This window comes from Dipodomys merriami, unplaced genomic scaffold, assembly GCF_024711535.1.
Source record: "Dipodomys merriami isolate MVZ:Mamm:240054 unplaced genomic scaffold, mDipMer1.0.p SCAF_133, whole genome shotgun sequence".
In the NCBI taxonomy this organism is placed as follows: Eukaryota; Metazoa; Chordata; class Mammalia; order Rodentia; family Heteromyidae; genus Dipodomys; species Dipodomys merriami.
Window position 1 is genome coordinate 2294116 of NW_027202638.1, and position 19978 is coordinate 2314093.

General features: G+C 33.1%; 1 protein-coding gene across 3 annotated transcripts in view; it reads left to right on the forward strand.

Annotated features, from left to right (window-relative positions):
- The window catches only part of LOC138825058 (cGMP-inhibited 3',5'-cyclic phosphodiesterase 3B-like), a 120331-nt gene that overhangs the window by 70691 nt on the left and 29662 nt on the right, over positions 1-19978 (forward strand). For all 3 annotated transcript variants that reach the window (XM_070019445.1, XM_070019443.1, XM_070019444.1), the window contains exons 2-5: positions 7391-7441; positions 12057-12305; positions 14789-14928; positions 19626-19732. In XM_070019445.1, coding sequence (XP_069875546.1) covers positions 7391-7441; positions 12057-12305; positions 14789-14928; positions 19626-19732 — 547 coding nt within the window. The remainder of the gene's footprint in view (positions 1-7390; positions 7442-12056; positions 12306-14788; positions 14929-19625; positions 19733-19978) is intronic.

The window sequence follows — 19978 nt, forward strand, 5'->3', positions numbered from 1 at the left end:
TGGTATATACCTCATAATTTACTTAGAGGAAATTAGTTTGAAACATTGAATGACAGTAGGGGAAAAGATTCAGAAATTTCTGATAATATATTGTAACTAAGCTAAGAAGGAAATAATAACAATGGACACTCAAAAATAGGAAGTTAAGTTTTTTATTTCTACATTAAATGATATTTTAGAGTAAAATGGAATCATATTTTGAAAACATAAAATCACTGTAACTTTAAAAATTTTTTACTATGATTTAAAAGTTAATTTTATTTACTTTTTTGTTTTTTGTCCTCAGTTCCGGGGCTTGAACTCAGGACTAGGCTGCTATCCCTGAGCTTTTTGTCTCAAGACTAGCACTCTGCCACTTGAGCCACAGTTTCACTTGTAGCTTTTTGCTGCTTAATTGGAGCAAAGGGTCTCACAGAGTTTCCTGACTCATGGCTGTAAATTGTGATCCTCAGATCTCAGTCTTCTGAGTAGCTAGGATTACAGGCATGAGCCACTGGCATTTGGCAATTTTATTTATTCATGTTTTATAGGATCTGCTGTGTTATTGAGGTTGAAGTTTAGATGCCTAAAATTTTGCTGACATGGAATCAGTGTCTATTACTGTTTACTTTGAAGTAAGATTTTAAATGAGTTGCATATTGTTTAAGAGGAATGAATATTTTGATATTAAAAGAACTTTTGATACACATGTACTACCTGCTATGTGCTCAGTATGCATAACTCTCAATTTGTGGGTGATGGTAGTAACTCACCTATTTTAAGTAAATGTATAAAACAATTCATCACAAATTTTAAAAACAAAACTTTTTATATTAGTATCTGTTGTTTATACTATTAATGGTGGCTATATTCAGCTCAATAATGAGTAACCAGGTGGTATATCTTAGGGTACCTTCTATATGCAGTCGTATTCTCTTCCTTCTTTTCAAATTTGTACAATCCAGCCAAAATGATAATTTATGAGGAAAGGCTACAAGTGTTTATTAGCTGGTAGTTTTGTTTATTAAAATTAAATGTGGATTCTGAAATTAAAAAGAGATTTTTTGCTGAAGATTGCTTCAGGGTATGTTAATTGTTGATAGTCTTAGCAACTTTTCATTTAGTAGAAAAATAGAAATTCTTTGCACTTAATTAAGATATGTATTATTTGTTTTATTAATTTAACATATTGCATTAATTTCCATTGCATTGAAAATATTTACACTTTGCAGACAAAAGTTGAGTGCATTTACATTTATACTATTTTTTTCAGTATGTCTGACCCTACACATCTGTTTGAAGCATCTGCTTTCTGTGCAAGCAGTGTGTAGCCTTAGATTAGTGTAGTTATCATTACTTAATAAAGTTCCTTTTAGCTCTACATGTAAGTGATATGTAGAAATATGGCACTTAATTGTGACAACACATTAAACGTTGTTGCTGGATCATGTAGTAGTTCCATTTAATACCTGTATTAGTTTATCTTCCCACCAACTCTGTGTAAGAATTTCCCTTTCTCTGAATCTTAATAATTGTTTTTTTTTTTTTGTTTTTAATAATAGCATTCTGAATAAGGTAAGATAGTAGCTCATTGTGATTCTATTCTCATTGAAACTTTTTTTTGGTCAGTCGTAGCTCTTGAACTCAGGGCCTGAATGCTATCCCTAAGCTTTTTAGCTGAAGGTGCCGTATCACTTTGAACCACAGCAGTACTTCTGGTTTTCTGGTGGTTAATTGGAGATAAGATTCTCATGGACTTTCCTGCTGGGATGGCTTTGAATCATGATCCTCAGATCTCAGCCTCTTGAGTAGCTAGGATTACAGGCATGAGCCACCAGTGCCTGGCTCTCATTTCAGTTTCCATTTGAATTTTCCTAATAATTCGTGATATTTGGCTTTTGGGGTTTTTTCATATTTTTGTTAGGTTTCACACATTTTTTTCTAAAAGAAACATCTGTTCAGATATTTTCTCATTTTTAATTGGACTTTTCTTTTTGCCATTGACTTTTGGTGAATTCTTTGTCTGTTGTAAATATTAACTCTGTGCCACAAGGGCAAGCCAGCATAATTTTTTTCTCTCATTTCTCAGTTTGTCTCTTCACTCTATTCACCATATCCTTTACTGTTTGGAACTTTTGTCTATTTTTCCTTCCATTGTCTGTGCTTTGGCAATTTATTTTTTCAAAAAAAACCATTTTTTAAGCCACTTTCCTGTAGTGTTTCTCCTGTTTCCTTCTAGCATTTTTTAAAAAAAATTAGCTCTTTATATATATATATATATATATATATATATATATAGAGAGAGAGAGAGAGAGAGAGAGAGAGAGAGAGAGAGAGAGAGAGAGAGAGAGGGTTTTGTGTGTCATGAAAGATAGCGGTCTATTTTTAACTCCCCTACATCTGGATATCCATTTTTTTTCAGTACCATTTATTGAAATAAAAAAATCCTACCCATTCTCTTTTATGTTTTTCACACTTTGTTGGAGATTAGTTGGCTGTGAATTACATTTCTGGTTACATTTCTGGGTTTACTATTTTATCTATTAGTTTGTGTGTTGTTTTTCATGCTTTTAACATGTTGTTATAGTATAGCAATAGTTTTGAAGTCTGATACCAACAGATTTGTATGTGTGTGAATAGAGTTTTTAGTTTGTGTGTGTATGTGTGTATATATACATATGGTATCATGGTGTTTCCAGCTTGTTGTTTTCCTTAAGACATCTTTAAAGTTAGGTGTACTGTCGTGAGAATAAGTGAGACCTGTTTGAAAACTATCAAAAGTAAAAGGGGCTTAAGTCATAGAGTGCTTGACTAACAAGGACAAGACTCTAAGTTCAAACCCTAATACAAAAGAAAAAAAGATATCATTCACTCTTCAGGGCTATTTTAGCACCAAACAAATTTTAGGATTTTTTTTCTCTTTCTAAAGAATGTCATTGGTGATTTGGAGGAGACTGCATTGCATCTATAAATTACTTTGGGGTAATTATAAGTATTTGAACAATATTAATTCTTTCAATCTGTGAACATAGGGTACATTTTCATTTTTTGTATCTCCAATTTCTTTTAACAGTGTTTTATAATTTCTATTCTAGAAATTAGCCACCTAAATTTATTACTACATACTTGAATTATTGTAGCTATTATGAATGTTATTACTTTCTTGATTTCTCATCAGTTTCATTATTGGTGATAAAATGTTACTGATTTTTATGTTTTTACAAATTTACTTAATTTATTGGTACCAACAATTTTTTAATTTATTTATATGTGGATTACATATATGCATATATGTTTAAATATTTAATCACTTTTTGCTAATAGGGATAAACTTGACTTCCTACTTTTTTGACTTCACTACTTTTCCTTGCTTTATTGCTCTGGTTAAGTCATATAATACTATATTGTGTCAGAGTAGTGAAAGTAGTGGATGGGACTACTAAGCAGCCGCTTCCTCCTCAGATGTGTGTAGGGGCTCTGAGCAAGTTCACAGGACTGGTTGACCTGTTTGGGTGGCTGCCCATTGGGCGTTTCCAGATCCTAGATGGGTGAGGTCTCAAGATAGTATTTTTACTCAGGATAATGCAACTGTTTGCAAAGATTCTTCAACAGCTCCTCCAACTGAATTTAGGCTTCCCTAACAGCAAATACTTCAAACGACTATGGCATTATTAGTTCTTTTGGGGCTTTGCTTTTCCCACAGTGTGAAGATATTTATAGTTTAGCCTGATCTTAGCTGGAGCAGGGCTAGTAGATGCTGTGCACTTTATTACCTTCTGTATAAAATCATCTTGAGCCTGTGCTCTGCACAGTTTTTACAGTACCCATCTACAATACCCATATACAATACAATACACATATATTCAAACAATTTAGGGGAAGAGGAGTTTGTTTTACTTTCTTAACTCTATTTTTGTAAAGGAAATTTCAGCAAATACCTTTTGGCATCCATCTCGTTGATATGTGATATAACTTGTGCTCTTAATTTCTGTTTTTGTCATTTTATGAGTCACACTTTGAATAACACTGCTCTAAGATATATGCCTAACTCTGGAGTTCCTGGGTCATTCATCTTCTGCTAATTATACAGAAAATTTTGTTTTCTTGAAGTTTCTACATATTCTAGTTATTCAGATTACACAGAAGGCAGTCTGCCAACTATGACTTTCACTGTATCATTTTTTAGGTTGTAATATGAAGAGTATTTCAGCCTAAGACTTAACAGCTTTTTGAGACTATAATTTATATCCTAGAGACAACAAAAGAAAATAAGAGTTTTTTTTGTTTGTTTTTGTTGGTCGTGGGGCCTGAACTCTGGGCCTGAGCACTGTCCCTCAGCATTTCAGCTCCAGGCTTGCACTCTACCACTTTAGCCACAGTGCCACTACCGGCTTTTTCTGTTTATGTGGTGCTGAGGAATCGAACTCAGGGCCTCATGCAAGCAAGGCAAGCACTCTACCACTGAGCCACCTTCCCAGCCCTGAAAGAAAAGAGTAAGTTCCTGCTGAAGTGTTGATTCCAAGCTAATCTAGCAGGAGGACAGTTTATTAAGTGAAATTGTCTATAGTAGAAAATACTACAAAAGAAAGGAACTAAAAAGAGGTAGCAAACAGAAAATGCATTACACTTTGTAAGGTTTTATAGACCTCTAAGAGTACAATTAAAATGGAGTGTACACTACTTATGTTGGCAGCAGTTTCAGAGTAGGCAGCTTGGACTTGTCTAAATGCATTAGGAAACCACAAATGTGTGGCATCTCTATGTATGTTAAATCTGTTTATTATGGCCTTTGGAAGACTAAAATTATTTTAAGATTTTTAGCCCTAAGAACAACATTTCACGTGCTTGGGATTGACTCCTACCCCCTCAATTAAGATTACTAAATGTGAATACAAATATGCATCTTGGCTGTAAGAATGCTAAAAGTTTGAAGGGTCATGTTTTTAAAATCATTTATGGGTCAATGAAGTTGGGAGGAAAGAAGGCAGCTGAGTGTTAAACTATCCTAAGTATGCTTTTCTTAGCAAAAATTTTATTCAGGCTAACAAATCAGGAAAATGAGTAGGTCATTTATCTCTGCTTACTAGAATCTTGTTGAACAAATACAGTGTGGATCATACTTGTTATACTGTGATGATTATACAGTTACACAAATTTATAGATTCAGAATATAAGTGAATTGATGCTAGTTAGGTAACTTGCAGTACTATATCATGTGTTTCAGTTTTATTTTTTCTGTTCTGACTTCCATTGGTGAACTTGAAAAAAATAACAAATTTACAAATGGTTTGATAAGAGGTATGGAGATTAACATCCCCAATCTCCAAAGAAACTTCGATAGGTTAAAAAAGCAAACAAGTTGCTCTAAAAAGCCAGTTGTACATGAACATCATGGAAAAATCTGAACTATTACAATGTCAAGGATAACAGAGTCAAGAATTTTTGGTTAATATATTAAAAAAATAATACTGGCATTTTCACTTAGGCCTTTACAGTTCCTAGATGGGCACTGTACTGCTTGAATCATGCCTCCAGTTCTTTTTGGCCTAATTAGTTTTGGGGATAGTGTCTGTCTCCTTTTGCTTGGATCATGATCCTTGTATTTTACCTTTCTCGCTGTAGTAGGGATGCCAGGCACCTGAAATTGTCCTAATCTCAGTCTCATGCATGTTTGGAATGACAAGCATCACACATTTACCTTTAGGTTGAGATGGAGCCTTGAAAACTTGTCTTACTCTGTTTTCCTTGAACCATAATTCTCCTGATTTTCTTCTTCCAAGTACTTAGGATTACAGGCATGGGCCATAAGGGCCTCACTGGTTGTTAATCTTTTCTTTGGGGGGAGGCACTGTTAAGATCTTAAAATACATTAATTAGTGTCTCTACAATGTAGCATGCATGCTGGTTATTTTACAACCTAGAATAATTATATTAGGTACCCTTAGGGACATATAAAATACTGTGTAAATATAATGTAGTGAGTCTGCTAAAATATATGAATATTTATTGGTAAGTATACCATATCCATTTAAATATAATATAGTGAGTCTACTAAAATAAATGATATATTTATAGGTAAGTATACCATATCCATTTTTGGCACTGACTCATGAATTTCCTAAGTGGGTGTAGTATGTATGGATTTTCTTTAAGAAGAAATAAGTTTCCTTGAGCTGGAAATAAAAAGATTGCTTTGTACAGAGTGTTGACAAGGAGATGGTAATAATAATAATTGATAAATTTTTGAAATGATTAAGGTGAGTTTATTAACTAAAATAGGATTCAGAAAGTGAGCCCATTGACAAAATCTTGCCAGTAGCTTTTTTTTTTTGCATGACCCTTGAGCTAAGGTGTTTTTGTTTGATTTTTATTTTATTTTATTTTTTTACATTTTAAAAGGTTGTAAAAGGAAAAAAAGAGACAGACAGTATGTTATAGATACTTTATGTGGCTTTCAACACCTAAAATACTTTGTCCCTTTACAGAAATACTTTTGTCAACTTGTGATATTAGAAAAGTGACTGAATAGACAATACTTTTTTGCAACCAGAAGATTTAAGACCAAGGACAAGAAACAACAAATAATGCAGAATGTAGAAATGTATATACTGGATCAAGATAGTAGAAAATCTAATCATGAATTCAATATAATTGAAAGAAATACAGGATTCATGATCATGGTAATGAAAGCTTGCCAAAGTTAATTTTACTTCTTAGAGCATAGCAACTACTATATTGGATAAGGAAGTAACCAGAAAGCTTGCTAGGAAGAAGGGAGGGGGAAAAAAAACCAACTTGTCTAAGGCTAAGAAGTTACCATTGATATAAACTGAACAGGCAGGCAAATACTTACAAATGATCTGCCTATTCAAAGGGGTATCTCTGTATTTATGTTTTTCTGATTTTTAAAAAAATAAATCTATTTCTTTATGTGTGATCTAACCCAAGGACAGCTTTTTTAAGTACCTTTCACAAAAGTGCTTTATTGGTGAGGAAATAGCTCCACCCATTGACACTGGTTTTAAGTTGATGAATGATGAGCCTTTGAAGAGCACAGGGACAGGGAAGAAGCATGTCTGGTAATATTTAGTTTTTCTTAGACTTTTAGTAACTAGTTGTGATTTTGGGTTTATGTTTTCCTTTTTGTATTAATTAATATTAAAGATTATTGTAGCTTATTTTAGTGACTTTATTCTGAATATTATATATCCTTTTTATCTTTTTGATTTCTCAAAAGGACAATATGTCTGAAATAATGAAATATTCTGTCAAGAGATTATTCTTATTTTAACCTTCCCAATTCCCTTCCCATATTTAAGCTATTTTAGGCATCTATACTTGAAGAGGCTATGATTTGTCTTAACATATGCTTATTTATTTATGGTTTATAACCAAGTGATTTTTTTTTCAGATGATCCTATGGGATTGGGACTTAAAGCAGTGGCATAAACCTCATTACCAGGTAAATATAAATGAAATAGCAGTGTTATTAATTAATATCTGTAATGAAACTTTTGATCTCAAACTAAAGTTAAATTCGCAAGATTTCCTTATTAGAAAATTTTCTTTAGCTAAACTAAGTTTACAAGAACCTTTAACTGAGCTATATTAAAAAAAAAGAACATTTGTAAGTGTTAAGAGAAATAAACTTACAAATTTATTTTTGAAGTGTTGCTAATTACAATCTGGGCTCAGAACAAACTGAAAGCTTTATATTAAAGATGAGACTACTTTTCAGTAAATTTTCACAAGTTAAAATCTTAAGTATCTACTATGTATAGGAAGAAAGAGAACTTTACTAGTGACTTCACATGCTTTAATTCAGTTATAGCCTGTATTCACAGACATAACCTCTATCCTGATTTAAAGTGATTATTTTTGCTTATTTAGTACACATATGAAATAACATAGTACATATTTTAAGATGATTTGTTTGACCACTTAGGAAATACATATCAATATCAGATTAAATGAAATAGAAGTATCAAAAAAATCACTGGCGAATGTTTTCTATTCAATAAGTATGATGTTCTTAACTGGATTAAATGTTTTGCTTTATAGATATATTCCCAGTATAAATGTGTTTTTGTATTCTTTTCTACAAAATTGCATAATGTTTCTATATGCTGTTTTGAAATGATGTTTTTCACAATAATGGATAACATTTGTAAATATACATTCACTAATATTGTATAAATGTTATTGAATTATTTCTCTAGTTGTTTTCACACGAAGTTTTGAAAAATGAATATCCCTGTTAATGACTGACTTTCAGTTTTTTGCTTTTTAGTGGTATTGGAGTTAGAAGTAGAAGACTCAACAGAACTAGTCAGGTGCTTTTACCACTGAGCCATTCTTCTACTCTTGTTTTTATTTTTTTTAAATAGCTTAAACCATCTTCCTAGTATCAGCATCCCAGTTAGCTAGTATTACAGGCATGAGCCATCTGTGCTCAGCTTACTTTACATATTTTAATGACTTATTTTAAAATTTTCTATGCAATAGGTAAAATAACCCATAAGAATAAAATATTGTTGGGCTTTGATCAGCAAAATAATATAACCATTGCAGTCCAATAAAATTAAGGAGAAAGCCATAACTGACTAAAAGAATGTGGTTCTTTGAGCTTATTTCATAGTGGGCTTCATTACCATTCATATTCACAAAGATTTTCAGATTCCTATTTCCTGCTAGAGTATCTAAGCTATTGGCAAAATCTAAAAGTAAATAATCTATTATGGCTCAAACTGTGGACTTGTCAGTCACACTGGTGAATTATTGTAGGCATCTCTATCCTTTTTAGTTTTTTTTCTCTTTCTTTTTCTACTTTGGACTTAAAAAATGAAGTGTAACAATTGTCTGTAAAAGTATATAAATGTACAGTTCAATGAATTTTCTCAGACTGAATCAGGGACTGGGAAGGTGGCTCAGTGGTAGAGTGCTTGCCTTGCATGCATGAGGCCCTGGGTTCGATTCCTCAGCACCACATAAGCAGAAAAAGCCAGAAGTGGAGCTGTGGCTCAATGGTAGAGCGCTAGCCTTGAGCTGAAGAGCTGAGGGACAGTGCCTAGACTGAGTTCAGGTACCAAGACCGACCAAAAAAAAAAAAAAATCAGCACCTGTAAAACCTTCTTATGCTCTCCTTCAGGTCATTATCAACTTCCCTTCTTTGTTTTAAGGGTTATAATGAATCTTGTTTACATATATGTAGATGTAGATATATGATTATATATTAAATCTTAAATAGCTGTACAAAAGAGTTGTTATTCAACAGAGCAGTTTATGAATATAATGCATCTTGAATGATGTCACCACCTTAACGATTTTCTTCCATCCCTTCCAATTATCCTCATCTCAGTTTTCTTAATTTTGTAGAACACGCATTGAATTTATCTTAACTTTGAAGTTTCAATTTAGTTATACTGTCTTTGGACCTTATATAAATAGAAGGAATTTAATGTATTTTCTCTTAAAAATTTTTTTTATTGTGAAAATATCATACAGAGGGGTTACAATTACATGAGCAAGATAATGAGTTAATGTATTTTCTCTTGTGCTTCTTTTAAAAAACTGTTGATGAGAGCCAGGCTCTGGTGCCTCAAGCCTGTAATCCTAGATGCTGAGGAGGCTGAGATCCAAGGATCATGGTTTGAAGCCAGCCTAGACAGGAAACTCTGCAAGACTCTTATCTCCAATTAACTAACAAAAAGCTGGAAGTAGAGCTGTGGTTCTCAATGGTAGAGTGCTAGCCTTGGGCAAAAAAAGAGCTCAGGGACAGAATGTAGGCCCTGAATTCAAGCCCCAGAACTGTCACCAAAAACAAAACAAAACAAAACCCTGTGAGATTAATATTACATAGCACTAATCTATTCAATCTTCATTCTATTTAATATTTCATTGAATGAGAATACCGCCATGTATTTAACCATTGCACAGGTAGATAAATATTTGTTTGATTTCTGGTAATACTGCTGGGATGACCTTTTGTTAGGTATATATCTTGGTATGGATAGTTACCATATACATGCATACATTCACTTTTGATAGTCAATGCCAGATAATTTCCAGAGTTTGTATTCATCTTTACCCAATATTTAGCTGCTCTACATCTTCACCAATACTTGGTAGTATCTCTTTTAAGTAATTCTGGTAGCTGTTAGCTATCTTATAGCTTGAAAATTTGCATTTTTCTGATGACTCATAGGTTTAAGGTTTTTTTCATACGTGAGTTGGCTAACCAAATATCCCTGGTCAAGTCTTCTTGTCCCTCTTTATTTTTTATTTTGTAATAACTAGGAGTTGTATATGTATTCTGGACATTTATGTATGTTTAGGTATTCATATATATGTGACACATATATATGTATATTATGCATGTATATAATTTCTAGTGAGAACTTTTACCTCAGCCTGTTAATTAATGTCGGTTTTCTTTTGATGAAAATATTGCATAGCCAATTCATCAGTCATCTCCTTTTTATTTGTTTGTTTTAAAAATTTATATCTTCGGGGCTGGGAGGGTAGCTCAGTGGTAGAGTGCTCGCCTCGCATGCATGAGGCCCTGGGTTTGATTCTTCAGCACCACATAAACAGAAAAAGCCAGAAGTGGAGCTATGGCTCAAGTGGTAGAGTGCTTGCCATGAGTTGAAGAGCTAAGGGACAGTGCTCAGGCCCAGAGTTCAGGTCCACAACCGAACAAAAACAAACAAAAAAAATAAAATTTATATCCTCCACCTCTTTTTGGTGGTACCAATGTTTGATCTCAGAGCCTTGCCCGCGTGAGGCAGGCACTCTTACCACTTGAGCTATTTTTTGAATGTCTTGTTTTTTGCCCTGGCTGGCCTGGATTGTAGTCTTCCTATTTATACTTCCTTCATAGCTGGGATGGCAGGCATGTTCCTCTATGTCCAGCTTCTCATTGGGTGAGATAGGTTCTTGGAAACTTTGGTTTGGGATGGCTTTGAATTATTATACTCCCAATCTCAGCCTCGTGAGCCACCACTCCTAGGTTTTTGTTTTTTAAGAGCAGTGGTCTCTTGTTATTTTTCCTCTATCAGCCTTCAGGTAGCTGGAACAATAGGTATATATCACCATGCCTTGGCTCTTTTTGTATTTTATTTAAAATCTCTGCCCCCAAGAAGATTTTCTTGTATGTTACATTATAGATATTTTGTTGTTTTACTTTCCATCTCTGCTGACCTTTTAAACTCTCATATCTTCTTAGTAGACTTGAGCTTCCAATTTGTTGTCCCAGCCCTTTGAGACTATGGGGAGCTTCACTGTTTCCCAGACTCTGAAATTGTTCCATTCTCTTTGCCCTGTGTAACAAACTTGGCTACAAGTGATGAACTGAAATTCTATGAGGGGAAGAAATTAGCACAGAATGTTGGGTTCATTTCTTTTTGTGTGTGTGTGTGCCAGTCCTGGGGCTTAAACTCAGGATTTGAGTGCTGTCCCTGAGCTTTTTTTTTTTTTTTTCTGGCTTTATTGGTGCTTATTTGGAGATAAGAGTGTCATGGAGTTTCCTGCCTACACTGGCTTCGAATTGTGATCTTCAGATTGCAGCCACCTGAGTAGCTAGGATTACAGGTGTGTGCAACTGGTGCCCAGCCCAGATTTAATTTTAAACATTACATTATATATTGCTTACAAAAGCTTAACACAAAATGATGCAAAGAAAGTGAAATGCAAGCACAGTCAAGCAAATGCATATTTAAACCAAAAAGCAGGAATAGCAACATTAATGTTACAAGATGAAATCCAGAGTGAAGCACACACAAGAATGATACTATTTAGTAATGAGAGATATAAAGATGTCCCCTAAATACCATTAAGTAGGAGATAAGGTAACAAAAGTAAAGAAAAAAATCCTTACAGTATATACTAACTATATTTCAACAATTTTAAATTAGAATTATATTGTTCGTTAGAGTATATGTCAGGGTCAAGTGAATAGAAATTATATTTAATAGGTAAATTAGTTATGTATTGTGAGATTGAGTTTAAATTAAAGGAAGTTTTGTAAAAAGTGTTGTGTTTAATGTAACAATACATAATTTTCCTTTTATCTTTTCTAGAATTCTGGAGGTGGAAATGGAATTGATCTATCAGTGCTAAATGAGGCGCGAAATATGGTGTCAGATCTTCTGGTTGACCCAAGCCTTCCCCCACAAGTTATTTCTTCTCTACGGAGTATCAGTAGCTTGATGGGCGCTTTCTCAGGTTCCTGTAGGCCAAAGATTAACCCTCTTACACCATTTCCTGGATTTTACCCATACTCTGAAATAGAGGATCCACCCGAGAAAGGAGATCGAAAAATTCACAAGGTTAAAATACAGTAATCATCCAACACTACTTTAATATTATATTCCAATGAAAACTGCTCCTTTGAATATTATATAACATACAACTTCTTTTCTAAGAATGAACTGCATTTATTTTGTATCATGATCCTTGGAACTGTTGAGGCAGTTATGACTCAAGTAGTTCTAGATCAGTACTCCAGTTTTTATTTTATTAATTTTATTAATTTTCTTCTAGTACCACTGATCAAATTCAAGACCTTAAACATGTCAGGCAAACACTACATCCCCAGCAATTTTAATTTTAAATAACATTGCTGTAATTGGAAGCTATAAATGCTAGCAGCTCAATGCTGACTCTTTTACTCAGAAGACTTTTACTTATTTCTGTTTTTATTAACATGCCCATAAATAGTTAAAACAATAAAAATTTAAAACTATTAATATTTTAGTTCAATAAATTTATTGTATAGGTAAGAAAACTAACCAAAAGAAATGAAATTCTTTTCAGTTAATTTTGTTAATTATAGTAGTTAGATAGAATCTAGAAAAAAAAAGGTAAATTTAGCTTTGGGATGGATTTTTGATCAGTTAATTGAATATTGACAGATCTCAGCAGTAGGGTTTAAGATATATTGAAAAATTAAAGCAAAATCAAGGCCAAAATATCTAAAAATTACTGATAATAATCTGGATTATGGGTGGTTAGATGATGCTTTCATTTTAAAAACACTTTAAATTTATTTTTATTTATTAAAACATTTTTATTAGTGCCTGTGTTAGTCCAAATCCAGTTAATAATGTGACTTACATATGCCATTATTTTTTAGCCCTTTATCTTATAAGAAGGAGATTAATTAGAAGAATTCAAAAATGATAGCAGTAATCTTCAGTAAAATAACTTTAGTGTATTCTAAGAATTAGTTTTCACCCAAATTGTTGCTATTCCTTTATATTTTCCATTGATATTTGTTACTTGAAATAATCATTTTTAAAAATAATAATTGTTAAAAATCTTAATAATAAACCAAGGATGACAGTGCACTTCTATAATTTGGGTGGAAACAGGAGTATCTCAAGTTCTGGGCCAGCCTGGGATGGCCAGTCCAGGGTAAGACCCTGACTCAAAACTCTAAAAATAACCAAAATACACTTAACCATGAAAGTCATATTAATATCAGTATTATATTTGTTACTATGCTTACTGGTACACTTTAGAAAAATTTTTTTTTGCCAGTCCTGGGGCTTGAACTCAGGGCCTGGGCACTGTCCCTGAGCCTCTCAGTGCTCAAGGCTAGCTCACTACCACTTAAGCCACAGCATCACTTCTGGCCTTTTCTGTTTATGTGGTACTGAGGAACCGTGGGCTTCTTGCCTGCTAGGCAGGCACTCTACCACTAAGCCACATCCCCAGCCACCTTCCCAGAAAGATTTTTAAACATGCAGAACAACTAAACCTCATATTCTGAGGATTGTTTATAAATTAGGCCTATTTTGGATGCTGGATACTGATAGGAGTAAAGCCATATAAAAGTAATGAAATAGCTTTCATTCCTTTTTGTATACTTTAAATTCTTTATTAGAATTCCCTATAATTCATCCACTTTATCTATGATTTTGGAAAGATGTATTAAAATAATGTTATTTCAGAAAGAGAAACAGCATTTATAAAAAATGGTTAGTGGGCAATATCAACTATTTGATTAAGACTAGATGAAATTAAAATCAGCAAATGTTATATAAAGAATTTTCACTGTATATCTCACCATGAGCCTTTACAAAATCAATGTCATTGGGAAAATGTAAATCTAATATCTTTGAGATAAATAAGAGAAATTAGTAAGAAACAAAAACTATGTAAACCTCAGTTCAAGAATTTTTCACAATAGTAAAAAATGTAATATTCCCCTTAATTTAACATTTGGAATAATAGAGAATATCTTCAAAAGTTTGGTTATAGCAATGCTTAATTTGTTCTGTATTTAATTTAATCATTAATTTGGAAGGTAACATAATCCTGGCAGTTGCTATGTTAGATTTCCTTGTACTAAAAATATAAAAAATCATTAAGCTACAGAGCTGATGATTCCTAATTCCAAACTTGTCCTTTGAAATAGATTGTTAGATACACTTTAAAAATTTCTATTTACTTATCTTGAAACTAGAAACAAAATTTACAAATGAAAAAATCTAGCTGAAATTATAGAGTTCATAAATTGTTTTTGGTAATACTGAGGTTTGAACTCAGAACCTTGCACTGCTATCTTTACACTCTGCCACTGAACCACACTTCCAGCAGAAATAATTTTTTATAGGAGAGAAATAACTAGAACAACAGTGTGGAGTATGAGACTTGGAGCAAATTAGCAGATTTTCAGAATGAATTTTTTTCACCTGTATATGTTAAAAATATACTTTTTGTTTATATTTTCATATTCTATTATAATAATTATGTATGTGTCATATTAAAGGGTAACAATTGTAACCATTGTTAAATTATTTTACAGGGAATAAGTAGTAGAAATAGTTTACCGACTCCACAGATGAGAAGAAGCTCTGGAACTTCAGGATTGTTACCTACTGAACAGTCTTCAAGGTGGGAACGGAGTAATGGCAAAAAGCCTCACCAAGAATTTAATATTCCAAGGTAAAATTCCCAGAGCCTTTATAGGAATTAAAGCATGACTTTATTTCTGCAAATAAAATTTGAAGTAGTTCTAAAAGCAGAAAGGAATGTTTGAAGTTAGATATAGGGTAATATAATTAGTAATAATAGGCATAATCAAGAAATGCTAGGTACCAGTTGCTCATGCCTATAATCCTAGCGACTAAGAAGGCCAAGATCTGAGGATAGAGATTTGAAGCCAGTTCAGGGAGCAAAAATCCTCGAGACTCTTGCTCCAGTTAATCAGCAAAAGAACTGGAGATTGTGGCTCAAATGGTAGGAGTGCAAGCTGTGAGCAAAAAAAAAAAAAAAAAGCCAAACAAGAACTTGAAACCCTGAATTCAAGTTTCTGTACTGGTTCACTCTCTCTCCCAAAAAAATTCTTACAAAGAAACTATGACTTCTCTCAAAATTAATGTTGAGTACAAAGCATGATGGACCTTAATATTTTGTCAGTGAGATAATAGTTTAGGGAAACTGTTGTGATTTGAGTACAGGATAGTGGTACTGCTTTTACCTTTACTGAAGTTACCTTTACTGAGGCAGTCACCAATGTATGGTGTACAAAATTAGGTCAGCAGTTACTGATTTGTGAAAGGAAGAGCACATTTCTAGGGCCCATCACAGTTATTGTCTTTAGGGTTGCAAGACTCTGTCAAAATCTATTCTAATTAGAGACTGAGAGGACTAATATATTCTATAATCTGTGAGAATTTACTTGAAACTAAACAGTATCAGTAAATAGGCTAGGAAGATGCAGGAACTAAAATCTGAATATAAATAAAGTATCATTTACTCTGTTGATAGATGATTCAATATTTGTTGTTGTTGTTGTTGTTGTTGTTTTGGTCGGTCGTTGGGCCTGTGTGCTGTTCCTCAGCTCTTCAGCTCAAGTCGAGTGCTCTACCACTTGAGCTACCATGCCACTTCCAGTTTTCTGGTGGTTTTTATTGGAGATAAGAGTCTCACAGACTTTCCTGCCTGGGCTGGCTTTGAACTGTGATCCTCAGATCTCATCCTCCTGAGTAGCTAAGATTACAGGCGTGAGCCACCGGCACCTGGCTATGATTCAGTGTTTGTCATTTGAAAGGAAATATGCTGATTTCTTATGTGGTTAAAACTACTCCTTTGTCAGTTGTCTGTGATAATAGAATTGGAATTAAGGGACATTCCATGTTAAAGCACCTTCTTATTAGTGGTCATGTTATGCTTCATTTAGTTTAAATTGTATTGATTCTTATTTGAAACAGTAGATGGCAAGATTAGAACATAACCGTTAAAATTCATGGTAAGGTTTATATGTGAAATATTCAGATATTCATAATTTTCCAAATTCTTTGGTGTTTTTTACATTTGAATTTTTATAGTACATTCAAGTAGATTGACTTCTTTGTTTTATTTTATTTTATTAGTACTTCATTTTATTTAATTTGTGTGTATTTTTGAGCCAGTATTTGAGCTTGAACTCAGAGTCTTGTGCTCTTGCTTGGCTTTTTCACACATGGCTGGTGCTTTACCAGTCACAATTCTATTCTTGAACTTTTGAACTTGAACTTCTTTTTTTTTTAAAACAAAAGAAAAATGGAATGAAAGGATATATAAAACAGAAGTGTTAAAGCATTTAGAATACAGTACAGAAAAATGAATTGGGCTCAAATTTTGGCTAGAACCTAACCGTATGTCTTTTTTTTCCCTTTTAAATGGATGTATGTAATGGGGAAATGGAAAATAGGATATGAGGAAGTGAACTGACTACATAACAGGAAGGTTTATTTTGAAATACTGCTGCATTAAAAGAAGGATAAAAATTATTCTTGAGCAATGGTTTATAGTACATAACAGCAATGAATTTGCAGTTAAAGAAACAATTGATACATAGAGTTAAGGCAATTTGTATTCAGCTGCCTCAGATGACTTATATTAAAATAGAAACACATCCTGGAGCAAAGTAATATTTAATTTTTTCATTGCTGTTTCTTTTGTGATACTGGGGACTGAACCCAGGGCTTGCTAAGCCTGCTTTCTGTCACTTGAGTCACACCTGAACACCTTAATCTTTTAACTCTTGAGAAATGTTCATGTAACATAAGCATAGGCTATATTTACTTACCATTAAGTAAAACAAAATCTGATGCTTCATAAAAGATTTAGAAATTTGAAGAGTAATTTGGTGGTATAATATCTATCTTCTTTAAAGGGAACAGACTAAATGCGATTTTGCTGGTGTTCAGAAGCTGGAACCTCTTAGTGATAGTTTTAACAAAATGTTGTTCATCTGCTCTGTCCAATATATATGGTAATCTTTAACTATATGTAACTATATATGTAGTGTGACTAAAGAATTGAATTTTAAAATAAATTAATTTTAATTAATTATATTTAAATACAAAGAGCAGCATGTAACATGTAGACAATGTATGTCATCAGCATTGGACAGCTCTAGATGTTAAATACTTAGTGTATTTTTGCTCAAGAAGGTTTAGGTTTATAACAAAATCTGATAAATTCATGACTCTGGATTAATCTTGATTTTATTAGAATACTTCAGAACTGATTTCTCATAGCCTAAGTTTTTGAGACTTGATTCGAACTCATCTTTGGATTCTGGTTATAGCTTCTCACACTGTGATTTTGACATGATTCCATTAGTAAGCTTCTCATACTCTGAATGTATTCCTAAAACCAAACTTCTTATCCCTCCAGATGCTTTTTCATTGTTGTATCAGCTAACTTGTTCTGCTTTTATTTCCTAGTACAACATTATTGTTCTATGGTTTAATGGTTGCTTATAAAATGGATTTACCTAGAAAACTTGTTATCTTTGTATCCTATACCTGATTCCACAGATAACAATTGTCATGTGTATTTCTGAAATAACTTGCCCTCTCTATTTCTTCTCCTTTGTCATTTTGTCTACATTATTTCATACTTTAATTACAGTACTTAGGCTATTAAGTCAGTATCTTAATTGGACTTCCAATTTCACCACTATGTAAATTCTCTGATTACTACTAGCAGTCTTCCTTAAAGAAAACTTTAATTTTATGATTTTTCTACTTATTAAATTTTTGGACCCATTATCAGTGCTTATTGAATAATAAGCCTGGAACTTGAAATACAGTTAAAACCTCATGACAGAACTATATCCTAACTTAGAAAGCAAATAAATCAACAGAGTTGAATAGTCTTAAAGAATGAGAGTAGTATGAGGCTCTGGGTTTGATCCCCAGCACTGAAAAATCAGTTAAATAAAAAATGAGAGTAGAAGAATAATTTTGGGGAAAAAAATCCATGGGCTGGGCAGCAGTGGCTCATGTATGTAATCCTAGCTACTCTGGAGACTGAGCTCTGAGGATTGTGGTTAGAAGCCAGCTTGGATAGGAAAGTCTGTGAGACTCTTTTCTCAATTAACCACCAAAAAGCCAGAAATGGAACTATGGCTCAAGTGGTAGACCTCTAACTATAAGCAAAAAAAAGTGCTCAAGTCCTGAGTTCAAGCTCCCATACATACCAGCAGCTGCACACTCCCCAACCCCTTGCAAATAGCCATCTGAGGCTGTTTTAGACTTCCTTTAAGTTTTCTAATAATTTTGTTTACAGTTGAACTTACTTGAAAATTAGGTTTGATTTTATTTTAAAATTAATTGAACTGCAAGCAAATGGTACCACCTCTTAAGGGTAATCTTCTTCCCTTATTTTCCAAGGTAAGATAATCTTCCTTGAGAAATGGAGTATGAAAGTATAGGACACACAGAAGGAAGTGGGGAAGGGCTAATTGAGAACTAAGCAAAGAAAAGTTGAATGAAACTAGATACAGAATCTAGATTTGTCCTTGAACCTATAACAGAATGCCCTCGTAAAATAAAACAGGCCCATGAATATCCAAAAAAGGAAGGTAATATTCATGGTGTGTTTCATATACACATGCCTCGAGTCCAAAACTTTTGTACAAATTATTAATGCATTTACTTTGTAACATATAGCAAATTGTCTTACTGATCATACTATTGTACTATGATTATATGTCTATATGTAATTTCTTTATAAAAGCCCTCAACTCTATATTAAGTATAATGGTAATCAATATTTGTGAGGAAACAGGAAAAGAAAATGATGAAAAACCACTTATGGCATTTCTCATTGATCAGCCACACTTGCCTTATATAAGAACTTAATTGAATATGAAATTCTTTGGCCTTATCCTAGACACTGAATCAGAATCCCTGAAGATGGAATGAGTAATCTGTGTTTAAAGATGACTTCCACGTGTTAATAGAAACTTGCATTAGGCTAGGGAACCAGAAAACTGAAACCTGTGGTCCTCTGGTCCATAAGCTGTGTTTTTGTTTTTGTTTAGTACCAGAGTTTGAACTTAAGGTATATACTTGCTATGCAAGTGCTTTACCACTTGAAGCATGCTCCTAGCCCTTTTATAGAAACACAGCTATACCAATTTGTTTGTTATTGTTATGAATGCTTTTGTACTACTGTGACAGAGTCAACATCTGTTACAATAGAGCTGTTACGGACTGCTTCAGAGTCTAAAGTCTTTATTAACTTTGCTGATTATTACTTTAGAATGAAGAAGCAGATATTTGCTAATTGAAATGAAGATAAAAAAGGAAATAAAACTTTTTTTGTAATTTAGAAGTTCTTAACTTGTTACCTTTCCTTTTCAGTCAAGGATGCTATCTGAATGGGCCTTTTAGTTCGAGTTTCTTGACAGTGCCAAAGCAAAGGTCATCTTCTATATCACTGTCTCACCATGTAGGTCTGAGAAGAGCTGGTAAGAAATTCTTTTTTAAATTATATGTATATTGTTAAGAGACAAGATTTTAATGATTTGTCCATACTGGATCTAAAGGATCTTTCTGTATCAGCCTCTCGAGTAGCTAACTGGTACTACAGATACATACCATCTTGCCTGCCTTAGAAAGACTTCTTTCAAAGATTATGGTAGTACAATTTTTGCAAATATCTAAGTTTGAATACTACATATTATATTTAATTAACATGACTAAATCTATCTTGA